This window comes from Tasmannia lanceolata, unplaced genomic scaffold (genome assembly GCF_043159265.1).
Source record: "Tasmannia lanceolata isolate RefF3 unplaced genomic scaffold, GAP_Taslan_0.1 ptg000013l, whole genome shotgun sequence".
Taxonomy (NCBI): domain Eukaryota; kingdom Viridiplantae; phylum Streptophyta; class Magnoliopsida; order Canellales; family Winteraceae; genus Tasmannia; species Tasmannia lanceolata.
The window spans coordinates 1,747,317-1,767,372 of record NW_027518690.1 but is presented as its reverse complement, the minus strand read 5'-3'; the positions used below and the strand labels follow the sequence as shown (position 1 = coordinate 1,767,372).

General features: G+C 36.5%; 1 protein-coding gene across 1 annotated transcript; it reads right to left on the bottom strand.

Annotated features, from left to right (window-relative positions):
• Positions 1-776: 776 nt before the first annotated feature.
• ARC5 (P-loop containing nucleoside triphosphate hydrolases superfamily protein) lies at positions 777-19,332 on the bottom strand. The gene is made up of 18 exons (XM_077393669.1): positions 18,791-19,332; positions 17,316-17,480; positions 15,625-15,747; positions 15,274-15,495; positions 11,988-12,121; positions 11,802-11,894; positions 11,064-11,127; positions 10,809-10,857; positions 10,576-10,658; positions 8,697-8,854; positions 8,531-8,591; positions 7,498-7,560; positions 7,274-7,374; positions 4,183-4,240; positions 4,008-4,071; positions 3,657-3,922; positions 1,996-2,160; positions 777-1,651 (listed from the first exon to the last, which is right to left on the bottom strand). Exons 1-18 carry the CDS (start codon positions 19,112-19,114, stop codon positions 1,580-1,582), a joined length of 2,265 nt encoding a protein of 754 aa, XP_077249784.1. The 5' UTR covers positions 19,115-19,332; the 3' UTR covers positions 777-1,579.
• Between the last annotated feature and the right edge of the window lie 724 nt (positions 19,333-20,056).

Below are 20,056 nucleotides of genomic sequence, written 5' to 3'. Positions count from 1 at the left end.
AACGTATTTGGACGTCAATTCACGTTAGAGTGGTTTGAATTTATCATCACCTAATATTATCAATCTTGTAAAATATGTAAAATTAGGAGTTACGTCGCTCCCTAGTTTGATAAGGACACTACTTTGCACTTTATTAGAAAAGACTCTCTACGTACCCAAAATCATTTTGCATCATTGAGCTTACGAAACACATTCCCTTGTCAAACCAGAAACAAAAGGTGATTGAGAGTAAAATGAAAGTGAAACTTTGTATAGGCTGGCCAGAAAGAAGAAGAAAAAGAGAAGGAAATTAAACGAAAAGAAAAGCTAACGGAGGAAAAAAGTAGTTTGATTAAGGAAAAGAAATGCAGATTAGCTAAACGTGCATTTATAAAGGCTGCATTTCAAAGTGTTTTAACTTTTAAATGCTGGATGGTATTTTCCAGCCAATAGGGGCACCCTAACTATAGCAATTTTTTTTTTTTTTCTGATGTTGTAGTATAATTATTTCTCTTATTAATAAGGATGTGATTGGTTTGGGTCAAACATTGTTTTTGCCCAACTGATGAGCAACAAAAGGCAAGTAGAGTTGGTAATAATAAGAATTGAATAGTGGTGGCGAATAGGAGTGCAACTCGAGTTGATTTTTACGAATTCGGGTTGTGATTTTACCATAAAATCGGGTCGGTTTTCGGTTGATTCTAATTCATTTTAATTACCGAAAGCTCAACCCAACCCTAGTTGCATCTTCGCCGATTTCAAAAGTGATCAGAGAGTCAGTTTGGTGCGAATCGGGATTAGCATCACATTCCATTCCTATTCTAATTCCGCCTGTAATCAGGATTTTATCGCTTTCGGCGAATTGCAGTAAGACGCGCCGGTTTCAGGGAGCGTCCGAACAGCCCCCTGAGCAACGCCAGTTACCCAACAATGCATTAATATTTCAAAATTATAAAATGACAAACATGCCCCGTAAAGGTACACGTGTCAGCACTGGGTCTGTTTGCATGCTCCCATTAATCCATTGTCCCAAGTAATGGGACCCAGGTTCACATTTCCATTGTTCTGTATAGACTGCTGAACTCCACACAAACTCGAGCCCAACGAGCCACATGGTCGGTCGGGATTGATTCTAAGGATTGAGTTTTCAATCCATCACGAGGCAATCGACAGAGTTCAGCTTTTCTTGGTGAAACCCAAAATGAGGCTTGATGGATCAAAGAGCTAAGATCATCCGATCAAGGTGGGATCGACGGTCATAATTTTCGTCGTCACGGGTCAGATCAATGGATCCAATTATGTCCACAAGGCACAAATGGGAGCCCATAAAAGTGCCTGCTAGAAAAGAGCTTAACATCCACATTTTTTAGCAATATTCAAACTCATAACTACACAATGTCGGTTAAAATTTTAGGTATTACTTGGTGGGAAAATTAAAGAAATTGGTCGAATGAGAAATAAAATTACCCATCAAATATTTAAAAAAATGAGAATTACCTAAAATTTGAAAGTGGTCCAACAATTTTCAATAGAGCAACACTTCCATACTGTTAGAGGTCCTGAAATGGTTGGTCCTTTTGTTCTCTTGCCCTTCTATGACTCAGCAGTGTTGAACCTGATGGGAACTCAGTTGTTCATGTATCATTCTGAATTTCTCTTTCAGCCTTTGTATCTGCAATACCCAGCAGAAAATGTCCAAGATGAATCAATAACAACCAGGTGCAAGTCACTGATATGGAACCCATTCTACATTCAGGCCCTGTTTGGATTGCAAGAATTTTTTTTGTTACACGAGATAAAAGATAAGTTGATCCAACTCAATTCAATTTTTACTTAAGAGGGACCTTCAACTTATGAAAATATCCTTCTAGATTAACCATAATCATATCACTTCTCTAAATAGTTGAAAGAAAAAAAAATTTCCCAAGAAAATATTTTCCGTCAGAAATTTTTTCTTGCAATCCAAACAGGGCCTTAGGAGTTAGGACAGAAAAAAAACAGGGATGAGGAAGATACCCGTTTCAGCTCAATCTCGGAATCCCGCTTCCTCTGCTCGAGAGAGTTTCGTAGATGAGTAATGTCGAAGACATTATCCAAGTCGGCTTTGAATGCAGACTCCAGGTCTTCTCGCAGTAGAGCTGGCAACTTGTCGACTACCGGCATGAGGAGAAAGCAGTTGAACTGGAAAAGACATAATGACATTCAGTATACATGAGGCTTAGGAATTGTTTATGTAAAATAGATATCTAAGGGCCTATGTCACAAATATCGCTCTTGGGAATTTCTTGGTAAGGTAAGTATCAGGAAATATTAATCTTTTTATTTTTTATTTTTTTCAGGTTTATATTGGGGAAAAAGCGATAAAATAAAACTATTTAAAAATATATAAAAACATATGAGTTAAGAAAAAATTTCGAGAAAATATCATGATATCATTGAGGTAAATGAAAATATCGCTATATTTTTTAAAGTGAAATGATAAATGCGCCCCTTTTTATCACTTGGGACACCCAGCTGCATTGTACGTGGCAATCAGGTCACTTCATTCCTTCAAATGTGAAGTACATCAGCCCCTTTGCAGTCATAGATACAATGTAGCTGGGTGTCCCAAGTGATGAAAAAGGGCGCATTTATCATTTCCCTTTTTAAATTCTTGGGATTATTTTGGGATTTTGTCGTTTTATCAAAATATCACGATAAAATCGCTATATTTTGAAAATATCAGAAATATTTGTGACATAGCTAAGGGCTAATTTAGGTGCACAATCAAATTGGATTTTGGATTCAATTTGTGTGAAACTTGCTATCTTTTTTTAGATTGCAAGCTTTGCATCCACAATCCAATTCGTTACACAAAAGGTACAAAAGCACCCATGATAAAGAGAACGACAACCTCATAAATGCACAATAGCCTACAAAGAAGACCACATAAATCTACAGAAGAGCAGTCCACACTTCACAAAAGTAGCTTCATAATAAATCTTCTCCTCAATTTAAAATCAAAAAAGGAGTAGATCAAGTGGAACATTCTAAGGCCGAATAAACATAGAGCTTTTGTCAACAAAAGAAGTGAAAGTGCTACCAGAAGGAGATAGATGGAATTGTATGATCAAGGCTAGCGTTTGAATAAAATTGATATGCCTAAATTCGGAAACCAGATCCAAGAATATTCAGTTCTTGAAAATTAATAAAATGAACAGATCGAAAGTTTTTCACTATGCATATGATCGGAATGGGTGTGAAAATGAAATAAAACCAGAATGTAATCCTTTAAGTTGGATCTACCAAACATCTCATTAAAATTTTTTCCAAGAAATGAAAGTACAGAGACTAAAGATGAGCAGATACATTGGTTCCCAAATCACTATTTTGTAATTCATTTTAGAGCTCGATATTCTGTCAAATAATATAAGAGTTGATGTGTGAAACTATGAAGAAATATTGTATATACAGACATGGTTTTCAATTTTGGCTGAAACACCGAAATTTTGTCCCAAATTTCGGATTTCGGTGTTTCAGCCAAAACCAAAGCCAAAATTAAAAATTTCGGCCAAAACCAAAACCGAAAATTAAAAATTTCGGCCAAAATTATAAGATTTCCACCGACATTTCGTTTTCGGCTGAGGCTGAAACCAAAGCCAAAACCGAAATTTCAAACCTTGTATGCAGATACACACCTTTAGTTCTGCAGAGGCCAAAAAATGTTCCCTTATGCCATGAAATATTTGCTGCACTAAAGCATAAACAATCCTTTCAGATGAGGGAGCGAGCCTTCGGTTCCAAAGGGTGTTATCTAAAAGATCAACCAGCCTTGTCTCTGTTGTATGAATACAAGTGCTTGAGTCAATGTTTGGTGAGAAAGGGTAAAGCTTCATATCTTCCCTTGGCTTATTGTCATGCTTATTATCCTTTGTAGCGGGCCCGAAGGATGAATCTGGAGAAACTGCCGCAACAAACATTAAAAAAAAAAAAAAAAAAAAGCACTGCCGCAACAACTGAATTACCACCAAGAACCATTCAAACATTACCAGTAAGAGTGGATTGTTGTGCGCCAGAAAATGAGTCTAAGAATTGACGCAATCCTGCTCGATTCTGAAATTAAGACCATAAGTGATAGTTAAAGGGTTGCACCGATAGAAAGTAGAACCAAGACAATACTGAATGTTGAACAACTATTGGTCCAACAGTGAACAATGTTTTTACCTTATTGTGTAGGGACCAAGAGACATAGCGAGTGGTACTCACTAAATCCTCCATACATCTGAAACAAGATTATTTAAAGCCACACAGGCAAGAGATAAGTGCACAACCATAATTTAAAACTTGAAAGTAAATAATCATCAAGGATTCAATTGGAATGAATGGAATGACGAATGCTTCTAGGACATTCGTTCTGGTTTGAGGGCATTTTTATTTTTTTTTGAATAAAAAATGGTGAATCAGAAAACAGGTCAATAGAGGGGCCTCCGAAAATTATCTTTGACCCAGATTTCTAATGATTAAATATCTCCATGGTATGACATGAATTACAAAAATTTTGTACATGGAAGGAGGTTTTTCCTTTTGCCTTTTGACCACATTACAAATACATTAGGGACTTTGTTTATTCTCTGTGTTTATATCAATGTAAAGTCTGACTAAAGAGACGCAATAGATCACGTACAATCCAGTGAGTCTACATGGAGCCTCATCAACACCTAAGGTTTTGATGTCGATTAATTGATATGATATGATATCCATATTCTATCTCTTTGAACAAATCTAATTGAAGTTATTGGTCTAATGCAAATCTGCTTGGCACTTTCTACCTCCTCATTGTCCAGGTCCATACGATTGGCACTAGTTAGTATATGTAAGGTTCATGTTGAGAATGAGTTGAAACTATAGAGGTTTGAACTGTTTATATTCTGGAATTTATGATTTTCTTTCCAGAATGTTGAGTTCCTTATGATGGATTTCCGAAGTACTACCCAAATGAAATTTAGAAAGGAATATTTGGGGTCTTATGCTTGAGTCAAGAAGTACAGCGAATAATCTGACCAAACTCACGTTACTTCTGGGTCTTTCTTATTCCTTTTTCTTTCTTTTTTCTCTCTTGATAAAACATTCCGCACACACATGCACATGCACACATGCGTGCACATGGGCACACCTGCATGAATAAGCACGCGCGCCCGCCAGCCCGCACACAGACATGTACGTAATTATTTTTGAGAAAAGGTAATTGGATTCTTGATCACGAAAAACCATACAAAGAGCAGTACAAGGTGCCCGAATCATAAACAGTAGATACAATCTGAGACAAGAGAAAAATTAAACAATCAGATAACTGTTGCAGATAATAAAGACGTCACCTATTTGTTTTCCATTCAAATATGTATCCAATTATGTGATTATGTATATAATTTCTATTGCTTTCTCACATTCGGAATGCGCTTGTCGTCTTTGAAGACAGTTGTGCAAATTGTCTCCTTCTAGGTATCTCAAAGGGTTTTTTTTATCATAACCCCATTGATTTAGTTCTTTTTCTAATGTAAGAATTGAGAGTGATGCACTTCAATTCTTGTTTCTAAATTTTCTCATATATTTGGAGACTGCAGTGCAAATTGTCTCCTAAACAGATTATTGATCATTCAAGGAAACTACTGCAACCAGCAACAATACTATATCCCCACGGTAGGGGTACTACCAAATTTGATATCCTAGCCAACGACCTGGCTAGGACCAGCATCCCCCCAAGGGGATTCTTCTCGTGGAATATTAATGGAACCTCCCACAAATACATATTAGCAGCGGGGCTCCCTATATTTTTATGCTGCAGTATCCAATTCATCTTCGCCGTGGTATCAGAGCCCTAGGGTTTGCGATCCCTAGGGACCTCCATCTTCTCCATCACCTTCATGCCACCGCCGCCCTCACCTCCTCCCTCCCCGAGACACTCGGCCCTCACCATCACCTCTTCCTGCCCTCCTCCTCTCTCCTCGATCTCGCGGTGCCCCTCCCGTGACCCACGCTACCCCGCGGCACCACCCAAGTCCTCTCCTGCCCCTGCGTTAACATCCACAGCCCTCCCCTGTCCCGCGCGACATCCCCACCCCTCCTCACCCCCGCGACCCCCTCTCCCCTCTCTCCAGCCCTCGTGACCCCCTATTTTGAAACCCTAACTCTAGTTTTCTAACGAACCCTATCCACCCTCGCCTCATGTGCTGATTTATATTAGTTCTTTTTTTATCTATTCTTCGCGGCTTTGTTTCGATTTCTCGATGGCTCCCTCTCTACGCTTGTCTCTTGTCAGCGGAGCCGCGATATGAGCCATCTTTTCGTCTAGTTGGTCTCTCCATCTCTATTTTCCCATCTTTGTGATCGATTGTTGTGTGTTTCTCTCTCTTCGTCATTTGTTGTCATTGCGTTATTTACTAGAGGTGGCCTGCACCTTACTCTTTCAGATGTGGGTTCCTAAGTCTTTTTTGGAGTGAGGCTATTTTGACTTCTTGGTTTCTTGCGAATCGCCTTCCGTCATCTGTCCTAAGTGGTGACTCCCTCTTTCAGGTTTTATATCCTCAGCAGGATCCATTTCCACTCACTCCTCGCCTCTTTCGGTGTGTCTGTTTTGTTCATCATTTAGGTCCTCGTAGGGACACTCGATCCTCGGTCGGAACGTTGTGTCTTTCTGGGTTACTCCCGTACCTACAAAGGCTATCGTTGTTATAGTCCCCGTCTTCGTCGGTGGTTTGTGTTGGCAAATGAACGTTGTGTCTTTTTGGGTTACTCCCGTACCTACAAAGGCTATCATTGTTATAGTCCCCGTCTTCATCGGTGGTTTGTGTTGGCAAATGAACGTTGTGTCTTTCTGGGTTACTCCCGTACCTACAAAGGCTATCGTTGTTATAGTCCCCGTCTTCGTCGGTGGTTTGTGTTGGCAAATGTTACATTCTTTGAGTCTGAGCCCTTTTTCAGTCATCCATCTGCGCCTAGTTCCACTCTTATGGAGCCTGAGGTTAGCCCTAAATAAGAGATACCAAACCCAACAAATAAATCATTCATAAACTTCGACTACCACTACCACCATTTCATGAATAAGAAACATTAGCTCAAAGGAGAAATTATTTAGTACACAATGGAAAAAAGAAAACAAGACACAACAGAATCCCTTCATGACAAATCTTTATTGCCTTAAACTTTGCAGCCTTGATAGCACCTAGTTCTCGAACAACTTACACATACAGTACTCATGAAATTTAAAGATGTATTATCATAAGCAAGATGAGTTTAAAACTTAGGGTTGATGATTAACTTTTCACGGCATGCTCTTTCGGTAGATTCTGCGAAACTATTGAAAGCAGTCCCAACACGCCTCAGAAATACATCATGGCCACTTAGATACTCACCATCTTTCTGTTGGAAAATCAGTTTAGGAAGGCCTAGTGAGAAGACATTGAGGGAAACAAAGACTACAAACAAAAGATATGAACATCAAGAAACCAAAAATACAAGTTCAGTAGAAGACGGAGCTCATACCTGGAGTAGGTAGACAGATATAGGAAGCAACCTCTTTAAAATGTGTAAGAGCCTAAATCCCAACTGTTGCAAGAAAAGAATTGCTAATAAATTATAAATTTCATACAAAAAATAAAACTGGACCGTGGTATTCATCATCATAAACATCGTCTAATGTAATTCACTACCATGTATCGTCATTTGAAACCGCTAAATTAAAATTTAATAAAAAAAAAGAGGCTGGTAACTGTGCAATCCCAAATTCCTCACTGGAACCTTCCATAAATACAGAATTGATTCAAACTGCAAACAACATTTATAGAATAGAAATGGTATCTCCAGTCCAAGAAATAAAAGGAAAAAAACAATATATATATATAGCTGATTTTTTGGGCACACCCTATCTATGTGAGGGCCAATCAAATGAATGCTTTGGATCACGCAAACAATGTAGCCCCCACTGTATTTGAAGCTTGTGTGTAGATAACTTATCTACACTAGTGTGTAGAAACTGTTCTCTCTCTCTCTCTCTCTCTATATATATATATATATATATATATATATATATATATATATATATATATAGCAATATTCAACGATGAAAACTAGTTCTTCACAACATTAACCTCAAATGATGAATGTAAGTTTGAATATTGAAGAAAGAGTTGAGAATCCTACTTCTAGTATTTTGTGCTCTGATGCCTAGTAGAAAACTTAGAAAGAGTAGTAGAATCACATGAGTTCTCTATGTACCTCACATATGAACTTGATTTTATTAAATGTAGACTAGTGAAATTATAAGTATGCCCCTTCAGTAAGACATAAAACTAAAGGAGGAAAATTAATCCAAAAGAGAAAAATGTACAGGTCTCAACAGATGACTCATATTTCTATAACCAATGCCTTGAATCAATATCAAACAATATTTATAGATAAAGAACCACACTCATTGAATTCGTTATGTGCAATTTAGATATCAATTATGGACTGGCAAAGGCCTCATTGGCTCTAAAATCGCAAAGCATGTATCAAGAGATAATGTTGAATCTTTCACCTGATGAAGAAAAGGCTCAAACGTATCACGAGCCTTTGCGACAGCAATCACACAAGCAGTCCTAACTCAACAAAGTTTCAAAAACCAAAATCCAAAAGTTATTGCCACTTCAAATGAATAATGTAATAAAATTTAGAATAACATGAATATGGAACACTCTAATTACCTAGAATAGTTTGTCCCATCATGAATATCTTCAACCCCACATGCATTTACTATCTCCTCCCGCGTAATCGGAGGACACTTAATTCCTCCAACCACAAAACGAAATTCTGCCATTGCGCGATGGTATTGTGCACCCCCATATAGTCGCATTCCAGCATTCTAAGAGTAAAACTCTTAATTACATGCAAGCTAATAAATTGAGACAGATTTGGAAATGAAATTTTGAAGTAAGAGGCGTGCGAATTAAGATGAAAGATGTAGGTATATACTATATACATCACTTTACCAATATATGAAAAGAATAAAACCCGGTATTTTATTTACAATTCATTAAGTATAACACAGTGTCCCATGCTAAAGTAGAAATTCTACATAATTACATGCAAGCTAATAAATTCAGACAGATTTGGAAATGAAAATTTGAAGTAAGAGACATGCAAATCAAGATAAAAGATGTAGGTATATGCATCACTTTACCAATATATGAAAAGAATAAAACCCGGTATTTTATTACAATTCATTAAGTATAACACAATGTCCCATGCTAAAGTAGAAATTCTACACTTCATTAGACAACCGAGTAATGATAATAATTGAGTACAATCAATAAATGCAGGCTTTAATGAATAAAAAAACCAAAATGATGTCTTTAAACTAATCAACTCATAATAATGTTGAAGTAATTCTATTACCAAAGCAACCTAATACCCAGTTCCATTACACACATGCATAATCATTAGCAATGTCCAAAAGTATCCACCATGCCACGCGCCTTTAAGTCATAAAAATACTATGCTATTTATATAACCAGGATATGAATAACGACTATGTTACCCACACAATTACAAATCTGTGCAGAACCTATGCCCTCCCACGTATTAGTACTTCAAGGATACTGTATCCATGCTGTAGTAATTCAATAATCTTAAATAATTTAAAATTATCATAACATCAGTACTTACAATATCAACCAGTAACTAAATCATTTATAATGTATAGGAGTGTGACAAAAAAATCAATAGCCATGGCACTAGAGCAGCAGACCACTTTTGTAAGTGTGTGGCTTCACAATCCAGAGCTAGCTTCAATGTTTTAGAGGCCAAGTACCATCTTTTATTTTATTCTTCCTATAACAACTCGTTGGGTTTGGTTTCAAACCCATTATATATTTCCGCAATTACTTTCCTTAAGAAGCGATAGGATCCATAAGGTAGAGCTTCGAAGCCAGATCCACCCAGTTACATGTCCTCCCCACGTCACTCGGATGATGAAACCATTGAAAACTAACCTGTAATCTGCTTCCGTTCCTATCTCCATTTTTGAGGTATAGCATTTTCCATTCAATTTAATTAATAATTCCTAAAGATGATCCACCATAGAAATATTTGATGTGCATTCATATTTTTGGTAATGACATCTGAGTTTTCTTAGCATTTCTTGTTTTTTATGGAAGTTCTATAATTTTCAGATATTTTTAGGGAAATGATTTCAACACAAACATTTTTGATACCAGACGCTCATGTTTTTTGTCTTTTACAATTTAAAGAGCTGTAAAAGGGTTTTACGGTTCCCAAAAAGCACTTACATGACAATTAAATACTAAAAGACAAGAAACATAAGCGTCTTGTATCAAAACATAGTTGTGCTGAAATCATTTCCCTATTTTTATCAACTTTATGGGTATTTCTGGTATTTTAAGAATAGTGTTAGAATTTCACATGATATAAGGGTGGTCTGATTGAAAGAATTTCGTAGGGTGCAAAATTTCAAAAAAATAGCAAGCCACAAAAAAAACTCTGAGAATCATTCAAAAAAATAAAATAAAATAACTCTGAGATTGCCCAGGGTTACACTAGCCAAACTTTCATCATATAACTTACAGGGATCAACTTGTATGGGAACTGGAGACCATCAGTACCAATGAATGCCCCTCCATTTACTCTCTCATCTTGAAGTGTTTCCCCTGCAACCAAAACCAAAGGGGCCCCGCACTGAACTAATCAAGTATTTCCCAACAATAGGGAATTTATTTGGTAATTATTAAAGATAAGTCATAAGAAAACTACCACTGCCAAAAAATTCTAAATAATAAACAAAATCAAGATGATTTTACCAAATTTATCAGGAGGGGCTACCACTGTCCCTTTCAATAGCAATGATAGCTGAAAGAAACAAAGGGCCAAAGTAAAACAAACAAACAAAAAATTCTCTATCCTCGGAGTTATACCATTGGCCATAAGGATGAATTTATATCAGAAAGCAGAAAAAGTCAGCATGCGAGGTCCATGTGGTATAAAAAGTAGATAACAAAAAATCCAAGAAGGAACTTATACTGTTCTCATATGGAGATGCTCTAATAGATAAAAACCTTGGTTAGGAATGAATCATGGAACATGCGCCCCTTCTCTTTTAGTTTCACTTCATCCAAATCACTGCATATAAATAGGCCAACACTAAGTAAGCAAACTTAAAGAACAGTTGACTATCTAATTATCTCATTTACTGTTTTATAATTGTGATTTTAAAACAGGATCTCATGCAAAGAGAGACAAGAAAGAAAACTAGTAACACACTTCTGACAGTTGAGAAAACAGAGTTCTCCCCTTATTGTTTTATTTTTTTCCTTTTCTTTCATTGTGTGTTTAAGGTCGGATCGAAATACAACCTCAAAATCGAGGCAAAAAAGTTCATCTGCAGCTTCATAACACAAGCAAATGGAAATGCTACGCACATGTACCATGGTTTAAAATTTTGGCCGAAATACCGAAATTTTGGATTTCGGCCAAGGCCGACGCGGAAAGTACATGTATTCGGTGTCGGCCCAGATTTTGGCTGAAATTTTGGAATTTCTGAAATTTAGGCTGAAATTTCAGTCATTTCTAATTTTTAGTATTTTTTCAGATTTTTTTTGGTTTTTTCCAAAATGTCAGCCGAAATGAGCGAAATTTTGTTTTTTATTACCGGATTTCGGCCGAATTTTCAGTTTCGGACACTGCCGAAACTGACACCGAAACCGAAATTTTAAACCTTGCATATAATAGGCGCAGATCAGTAGGTGCAGCTCTAAGAGTTCACAACAAAGATATTAAAAAAGCGAACTACTGACCTGAGTTCCTGTTTTATTTCATGTAGCTTTCTTGTTGTGCTTCGATACTCCTTTTCAAGAAGCGGAATGATTAGCGGAACGCTGTCCATATACCTTTACATGAAAGTTTCACATGATGCACTACTTTAGAGAATATAAAACTGAAATTATAGTGAGCTGATCAAATGGAAGATAAAATATTTGTACCTTTTCTGTAGTAGTTCTTCCAAAAATATCCTAAGGCTGCTCACACCTATTCGACTTCTTTCTTCCTTTGATAGAGACCGACCTAACTTTCCTTCCAAAGATGCAACATCTTCAAACTCTCTCAATGAAATAGCCTGCATTTGCACGAAAGAACAAAAAAAAATAACTCTTTTTTGGCAGGTAAAAAAAATAAGGAAAAATTACAAACGGGGGGCACAAAAATGACGTAATTGTCAACAGGACCCATGCTTTTTTGAAATTATCAACGAGGGACACAAGAGGTCATGTTAGTAAAAGCTGGACGAAAATGCCCTTTTCTTAAGCAACACGTTTTAGTTTTTCACTTTTCCCTCTTCTCTCTTCTTTCCCTCTTGTTTTTACTTTTTCATTTTCAACTTTGTTTTTTTACCCTACCAGTCATCTTCCTCATCGTTCAGCCACCATTGTCGCTGGGAAGTCTCGAAAACTAGAAACGTAAGTTCATTCTCATCTACCTCTATGTATCTAGGTTTTGTTTTTTATTTGTTTTAGGGTTTTGCATTTCTCCTTCTCCCTTTCAATGGCGGATAAGGAAGATGAATCGTAGGGTAGAAAGAAAAAAAAGGTGAAAATGAACGAGTGAAAAAAAGGAAGTAAAAACGTGTTCATAAGGGGCTTGATAAGGCCATTCGGAAATTGGTAACCCCATTTTGATACTACATAACCCCAATCCTAGAGACTTGAAAACCCCCTTCTAAAACTCCAGTACCCTCGGCCAGTTTTCAGGGACTTAATAAGCCCATTTGGAAATTGGTAACCCCATTTTTTTATACTAGATAACCCCAATCCCAAAGACTTGAAAACCCCCTTCCAAAACTCCAATACCCTCAGCCAATTTTCAGGGACTTGATAAGCTCGTTCGAAAATTGGTAACCCCTTTATTGATACTAGATAACCCCAATCCCAGAGACTTGAAAACCCCCTTCCAAAACTCTTAGTACCCTCGGCCAATTTTCAGGGACTTGATAAGCCCATTCGGAAATTGGTAACCCCATTTTTTATGCTAGATAACCCCAACTCCAGAGGCTTGAAAACCCCCTTCCAAAACTCCAATACCCTCGGCCAATTTTCAGGGACTTGATAAGCCCATTCAGAAATCGGTAACCCTACTTTTGAGTGTTGCTAACCCCCTTCCAGAGGGTTGATAAACCCCTCTGCTACAAAACCCCTGCCTATAGCAACTCTTCTAATTGTATTACAATTCTGCTCATGATAGAAATAACAAAAGAAGGATGTTGTATTCATTAAATGTGCTTCATGTATTACATCCCAATTTGTGTATTGCAAAAAAATTGAAGCACATCAAAAAATGTGTAGCCATCCATTCATGTATTACATCAAATTTTTCTTATACAAACACTTGTCTTCCAAAAAGTGAGTGAAGCCATCTATCCATTATCTCCAGAACATACCATAAAATACAAACCGCTTAAACCCTAAACAAGATAAATCGGAAACAGATGAATGAAAAATAGTGCAGAACACTTTAAAAAAAAAAAAAAAAAAACTTAGATACAGAGAGATAGACAGTACGAACTCAACTTTCAAGTTTTCAAGACTTGCCAGCAACAATGATGGTTGAACGAGGAGGAAGGTGACTAGTAGGGTAAAAAAGCAAAAAGGTGAAAATGGAAAAGTAAAAGAAGAGGGAAGAAGGAAAAAACAAAGTGAAAACGTGTTGTAAATGCCAAAGGGCATTTTCGTCCAGCTTTTACTGACAAGACCTCTTTTGTCCCTCATTGATAATTTCAGAAAAGCATGGGTCCTACTGACAATCACGTCATTTTTGTGTCCCTCATTAGTAATTGTTCCAAAAAATAAAAATAAACTTCAGCAGATGTTTAACAACTAATTTGACAAGCTCATCTTTTCTATCTATACCAAAGGTGAAATTAAACCTGTGACCTAACGGTTTAAACACAGAGCTTCACTAAACATAGCAAGAGGTTCGAATGCAATTTGATATGCTCACCACCACGATAGTTTAAATTTCAACTTTATCACAGAAGATAAATGAGGGTAGTCACAGAACACCCAGTTGAAAGGCCGGTCACAGTTTGAAGTGAACACTCACCTGAAAAACAGGTAACATATTTGTACACGAAGGCATGCCCATTCTGAGTGTTCTACCAAAGAAACTTTTTCGAAGTTTATGATCAGTGCCATATGCCAACATAAAACTCAGGGTGGTTAAGTAAAACTCTACTCAACATGAATTATGTAACACAACATGAAACATTCCCTAGTTTTATACCTAACGGGATCGCACACACAGCAACAAGAAAAAATTAATAAAAAAGGTCAAAAGAAATATTGCTATATATCTTTGGCATTTTTTCTTGAATTTATAAAGAAAATGCGGAAACTGGAGCCCAGTATTATAGTGGTGTTTACATTATTATTTTTTGAATGGTGAGTGGTATTTTCTTTATTATTGATACTTTACTGTAGTCTATATGAACAATTCTCATTAATGGAATAATACAACCAGCATATTCCCAACGAACTGTGATTGACATAATATCATAGCCTCAAGAGATTCTTCACAACTATAAAGGGTTTCTAAGGGAATTCTTTCATCTCTCGATCATGATCTGCTCTTGATTTTGGTAATAATCAAATGGGAAGACTCAACAATGATAATCATGATTTTTAGAGGTTTCTAGAGATTTTGGTAATAATCAAATGGGAAGACTCTAAATCCACTTGTCCGCATCATCTCTCCTAATAGAGACGTAACTAATCACAGATTCACATCTAACTAGGATGCCACCGCCTCTCACAATCAAAATTCTCTCTGAAATTAAGGCTGTTTAGACAAAGTGACTTGACTAGATGATTGAGTTCACACTAACAGCCGCTTAACTTGTTAGATTTAGTTTGATGGACAAAATGTAATCCAGAAAATCATTTCAAAAAACAACTAAATAAAAAAAAGCCTCATTGGAGACAACTAATTGCTAGTGCTATATAACATGATTTTACAACGCGGAGACAACTAATTGCTAATGCTATATACCATGATTTTACTGGGGGGGACCAAGAGCAATAAACAAAATCAGGAAACTAGTTTTTTTTTAAAATCCAATGACAAGTGGCAGCTAAGTTGTGCTAAGTGAAGCCATTTAAGAAAGCTCATCATTAAATAGTTAACGATCCAATGACACGAAAATAGTGAAAATAGTTTTTTTTTAAAATCCAATGACAAGTGGCAATCAAATTGTAATAAGAACAGTGGTAAACTAACCTGTTTAAACTCATCGTTTGATCTGTAAACACATTCATTTCCAGAACCAACTCTTCCGGAGGGCACAGAAGTAAAGAAGGGAGAATCACCCAATATGCAACTGTCAAGTGTACAAGCAGGTGGCCTTAGAAAAACTTCCACATCAGAAGATCTTGCAAATTGAGGTATTTTTGTGTCAAGCTTTGTAGAGACAACAACCGTCCTTGATAGCTCAGGATCAATCTACAAGCAACCAATGAGAGAAATTCCAAAGTTTAGACTGACAATGCAATTACACTAGATTGGAATGAACTCCTCGAAGAAATCAAGAAGATGAGAAGTATAAACTGCTAAATTAGAAGGCACACATACTTGCATTACTACCCTACGTGTAGTGGCATTACTCCAATCACTACAATCTTCAAGACATAAAATAATGAACTCTTTATGTTGCATTTTGGCTCGCACAAGGGCCTCCACTGCACGAGCTTGCCCCTGCAAAGGCATGAGACAATATAATTTTAAAAATGTTATTTTTGTAAGAAATGTAGAATATGATGTAGAGAACATGAGCTTGTAAAAGTGTTAAGTAAATTATGATAGAGGCTCAAATGACATCTTGTAAGGAGATGTACAATGTAAATTATCTATAATCTAACAGCAAGGTTTTCTTTAAATTTCGGTCATTTCGGCCTTTTTTTATTACCAAAAAGATAGAAAGAATGACAGCCATGGGAAATTTGCCATTTAGGCAGATCCCATGATTGGGCACAATTTCCCCTTCTGGGAAATTTGTCCAACCTATGTGGATTTGGGAAGATATTTTCCATACAAAATCAATTCTATGGAAAATTTCAAGATTAGATTGAGTGATGACTTTTAAGATAATTGGATATGGGCCATAGATTTGTTAACTCTTATGATCTTGCAAAAACAAAGGAGATCGATGCTCGAGTGACATGATATAATGTCTACTCGAGTTTGATCGACGATCTTAGGGGTTCAATTGTGGATCTAATGGATCAAAAGGCTCCAATCAAAGATCTAAATTCTAAACCATTGATCTTCAATCGGGGAATCTACGGCCAAGATTAAATTATATTTTTACCAATTTCACCGACCTTTGGTGGGGTCGGGCATTACACTCTACCCCCCTTAAAGGGAATTTTGTCCCCGAAATTCAGCCATCATTCTTTTTATTTAATTCTTTATTGGCAGGGTCGGGTATTACTTTCCAACCCCCTTAGAAAGAATTTCGTCCCCGAAATTCTACTTCCCAAATTCTCTCAAGTTAACAGTTTTTTTTTCATGGAAAATTCAAACTACAAGGCTAATAGAACAATCAATTCATGAAAAAGAGACTAAACAAACACACAAAAGAGTGTACCTCCATATAATTAAGGAAATTTCTAAGTTAAATAAACAATTTATGAATTTGAAGGGAAATTTAGTGATTAAACAAGCAAAGTATTATGAAGTTGATTAGGTTTGTTCTGTATGTGTCTTATGAGGGGGTCATTAGAGTTATACTAGTTAATTAAGGAAATCCTAGCTACCCTTTTACTACGACGTACCCATACTCACAAGAACCAGGTTTCTTGAAAACCTAAAGACAAGCTCCCTTTCCGATGTGGGACCTTACATAATATAGGTGAAGACCTCAGAGTACTAAATTTAATTACGGGATATGTGGTTACAGAATTTTAGAACAATCACTACAAGGCATTCATGGAACCTTTTAAGGATATAAAGGAGAACGTGTGCAGTATAAGACTTCCCACAAATGGAACACAACTCTATGGAATTCATCACTCCATCTCAACCAGATGAAGTTTAACCAAGCTATAGAATCACACAAGTTACAACAAACACTTGAAGACAAACATAAATCCCTTAAGTACATAAAAATTTGGATTATTTATCAAGATCAAATATTTACAAAGGTAACCATGCTACCAAAATTATCATCTTCCTACACCAGATAAGCATATTAAACAGGTCAACAAACTGATGTTATAATTGGTTCAAGCAGAAAAATATTGGATTGGTTATTCAGGACGCACCTGTAAAACCCTATTATTCCGAACTGGAGCAGGAGCGATAAGACCCGGTGTGTCTATTATGGTGAGGTTGGGACAGTACTTATATTCTATTCTGATAATTATTTCTTTCGCCGAGAATTGAGAAGGCTCGCGCTCCAGCCTCATGTTTTCAGTTTCAATGTAAGCCTGTAAAAAATTATAAAAGTCAAGGATTCATATAGTATCATACACACGCACAAACATACCAAAAAACCTTGAATTTATCCTTTAATGCCTAAAAACACCAAAATGAACATGAAGAAAATACTAATAGTACTATAAGAAAAGGTCAGCATTATCATTGGAGAAAATAACCAACAATCTAATTCCATAAATACAAAAGTTCTCGATTGAATGAGTTAGGTAGGACCATAGATTTTCATCCCCACCAAAACACATATCAAAACAGAAATGCATAGCGAAACCAGAACAGTAAGTATATTGATGGCATGCTACGCCAACATATGTTGCACAATTATATTTATATGAATTGCAGGTAGAATGCGATGAATCTATTATGTATAAAGATTTATATCAATTACATGTGAAATGTAATATTTCCTAAATTATCAAGCATTCACAACAGGGCATGTCACTAGGTTTTTGATGTTGTTAAACCATAAAAAAGAATGAAATTATATGGATCAATGAGGTGGGGAGTTAAAAGGATGTATTCCACCCCCAATGGAACATGCGGCCACCCAACTCAAGGAAACAAATCACATTTGCACTTGTAGCCATCCAAAACTCGAAGGAAATAAATCACATCATTTACCTAGTGTGCATTGCCAATTATAGAATTGGTTGCGATTCTCTAAAGATATGATATAATCAAGCAAATAGGTGGATAAATTGGAAGAGATTATGGGTGTGGATATTGGGGTCAGTTTGGGTGTGCAACCCAACTACATCAATGTTTCAAAATGCAGATGCGGGTCAAAACACGGCCAGAGAAAATCCTAGTTGACTCGGCTCGATGCGATCGAGTAATCAGTTGATGCATTCAGAATTCAGGAGAGTGAAAGGAGTTTTTATCGACACTGTAGGGCAAAATGGAGAACGCGGACAAGTTATAAGGAAGTTGACTCTGGGGAGTCCATGATATGATAACGCATGGGGAGTTTTAAAACTACGAACGACATTCTGCATGTAATTTGTGGGAAAATCTTCAAATTCACCCAAAATGCAACTGGGTTTCATACCTAAAGAGACGACCATTCACTTGGAACATGGCATGCATTCCAAATTACAGCATTGGTTATATTTCTCAAATGATATGATATAATCAACCAAATAGGCAAATAAACAGGAAGAACATAGCATTGTGCATGTGTTCTCTAACTTGGGTCAGTTTCTCTTTACAACCCAACTTACATTTACTTCCAATTCATGCATAAACATCCAAATTCACCAAAAAAAAAAAACTGGGTTTAAAGCAGAAAAGTCCAATAACTCACTTGGATTTCTTGAAGTGATTTCTCTTCTACTTGACTGGGATCAGCATCAGAAACAAGATGACAAAGTGGGACCTCACATTCAGGATCATACTTCATATGAAGAGTAATAGGCCTACGAGTCTTGGTCCCACCTCCAACATGATTAAATTGAAACCCCATTAGGGCTTCAACAAGGGCACTCTTCCCATCAGTCTGATGACCCACCACCAGTACTGCAGGAGCATCAAATGGGGTTTCAAATTCCTGAGCTAAACCATGGAGCTCATTGTACGCCTCATAAATCCTCTCATTGGAAAACCCTAATGTTTGTTTGCAGCTCTGCATCTTCTTTGTTTTTTTTTTTTTTTTTTTTTTTTTTTGGGTCTTCGATTTTGACTAAAGGGAAAAGAGAATGAGAGAGGGTTTTATGAGAGTTGTGAAGTGGGGTTTTGGGGGATGGGATTTGGATGGTTATTGAGAAGCTTGGCTCCACAGTAACGGCCAAATTAAGGGCAAGAGACCCCAAATGCAGAGGGAAATAGGTCTTTTTGGAGGAGATTTTATTAGATCTAACCGTCTAAGCCAGCACTATTTTTCAAAAAGTAGGGTGCCGCTTTCACCTAACATAATAGGATGATCCAAACCGTCCATTTGATGGGCGACAACGTAAATATTAAAGTAGTCCAATGGGCCAAAATCCGATCATACGAAACCAGAGGGAGGAGAGTCTAAATGAATATTTGAAAATTTGACGTTTCAAGCGGATATTATCCAAATATGTTAAGGAGATATTTAGGTCTTAGCGGATGTGAATCTGGTAAGTGGTATATACGATCCGTATCCGTATATCCGAATTCATATTTGAATTCGATATCTGGATTCATTTTATTTTTAAAATAAATTTTAATATTTATTATTAATAATATCATCAAATAAGTGAAATAACAAATAAATTCTCAGATATAATTATATTTACATTTTGCCATCGATATATAAATTCTTAAGAAAGAGGAGGATATGGCTGGTTGATTTTTCAAATTTATTTGAGCTACAAAAATAGTAATAACAAACGAATTCTGTTGCTGAATTCGAATTGAGATATGAATTCGGACATATATTCAAATTTACAGGATAAATGGTTACGGATAATATCCGAATTCAAACAATATCAGTCGGAATCGAATTCAATACTAAATATTAAATATCTGTCGGGATAGTGTATATTGTAATCGAATCTTAATTTGGATATATCCATGTCCGCTTTGAATTCTATCCGTTTACAAACGG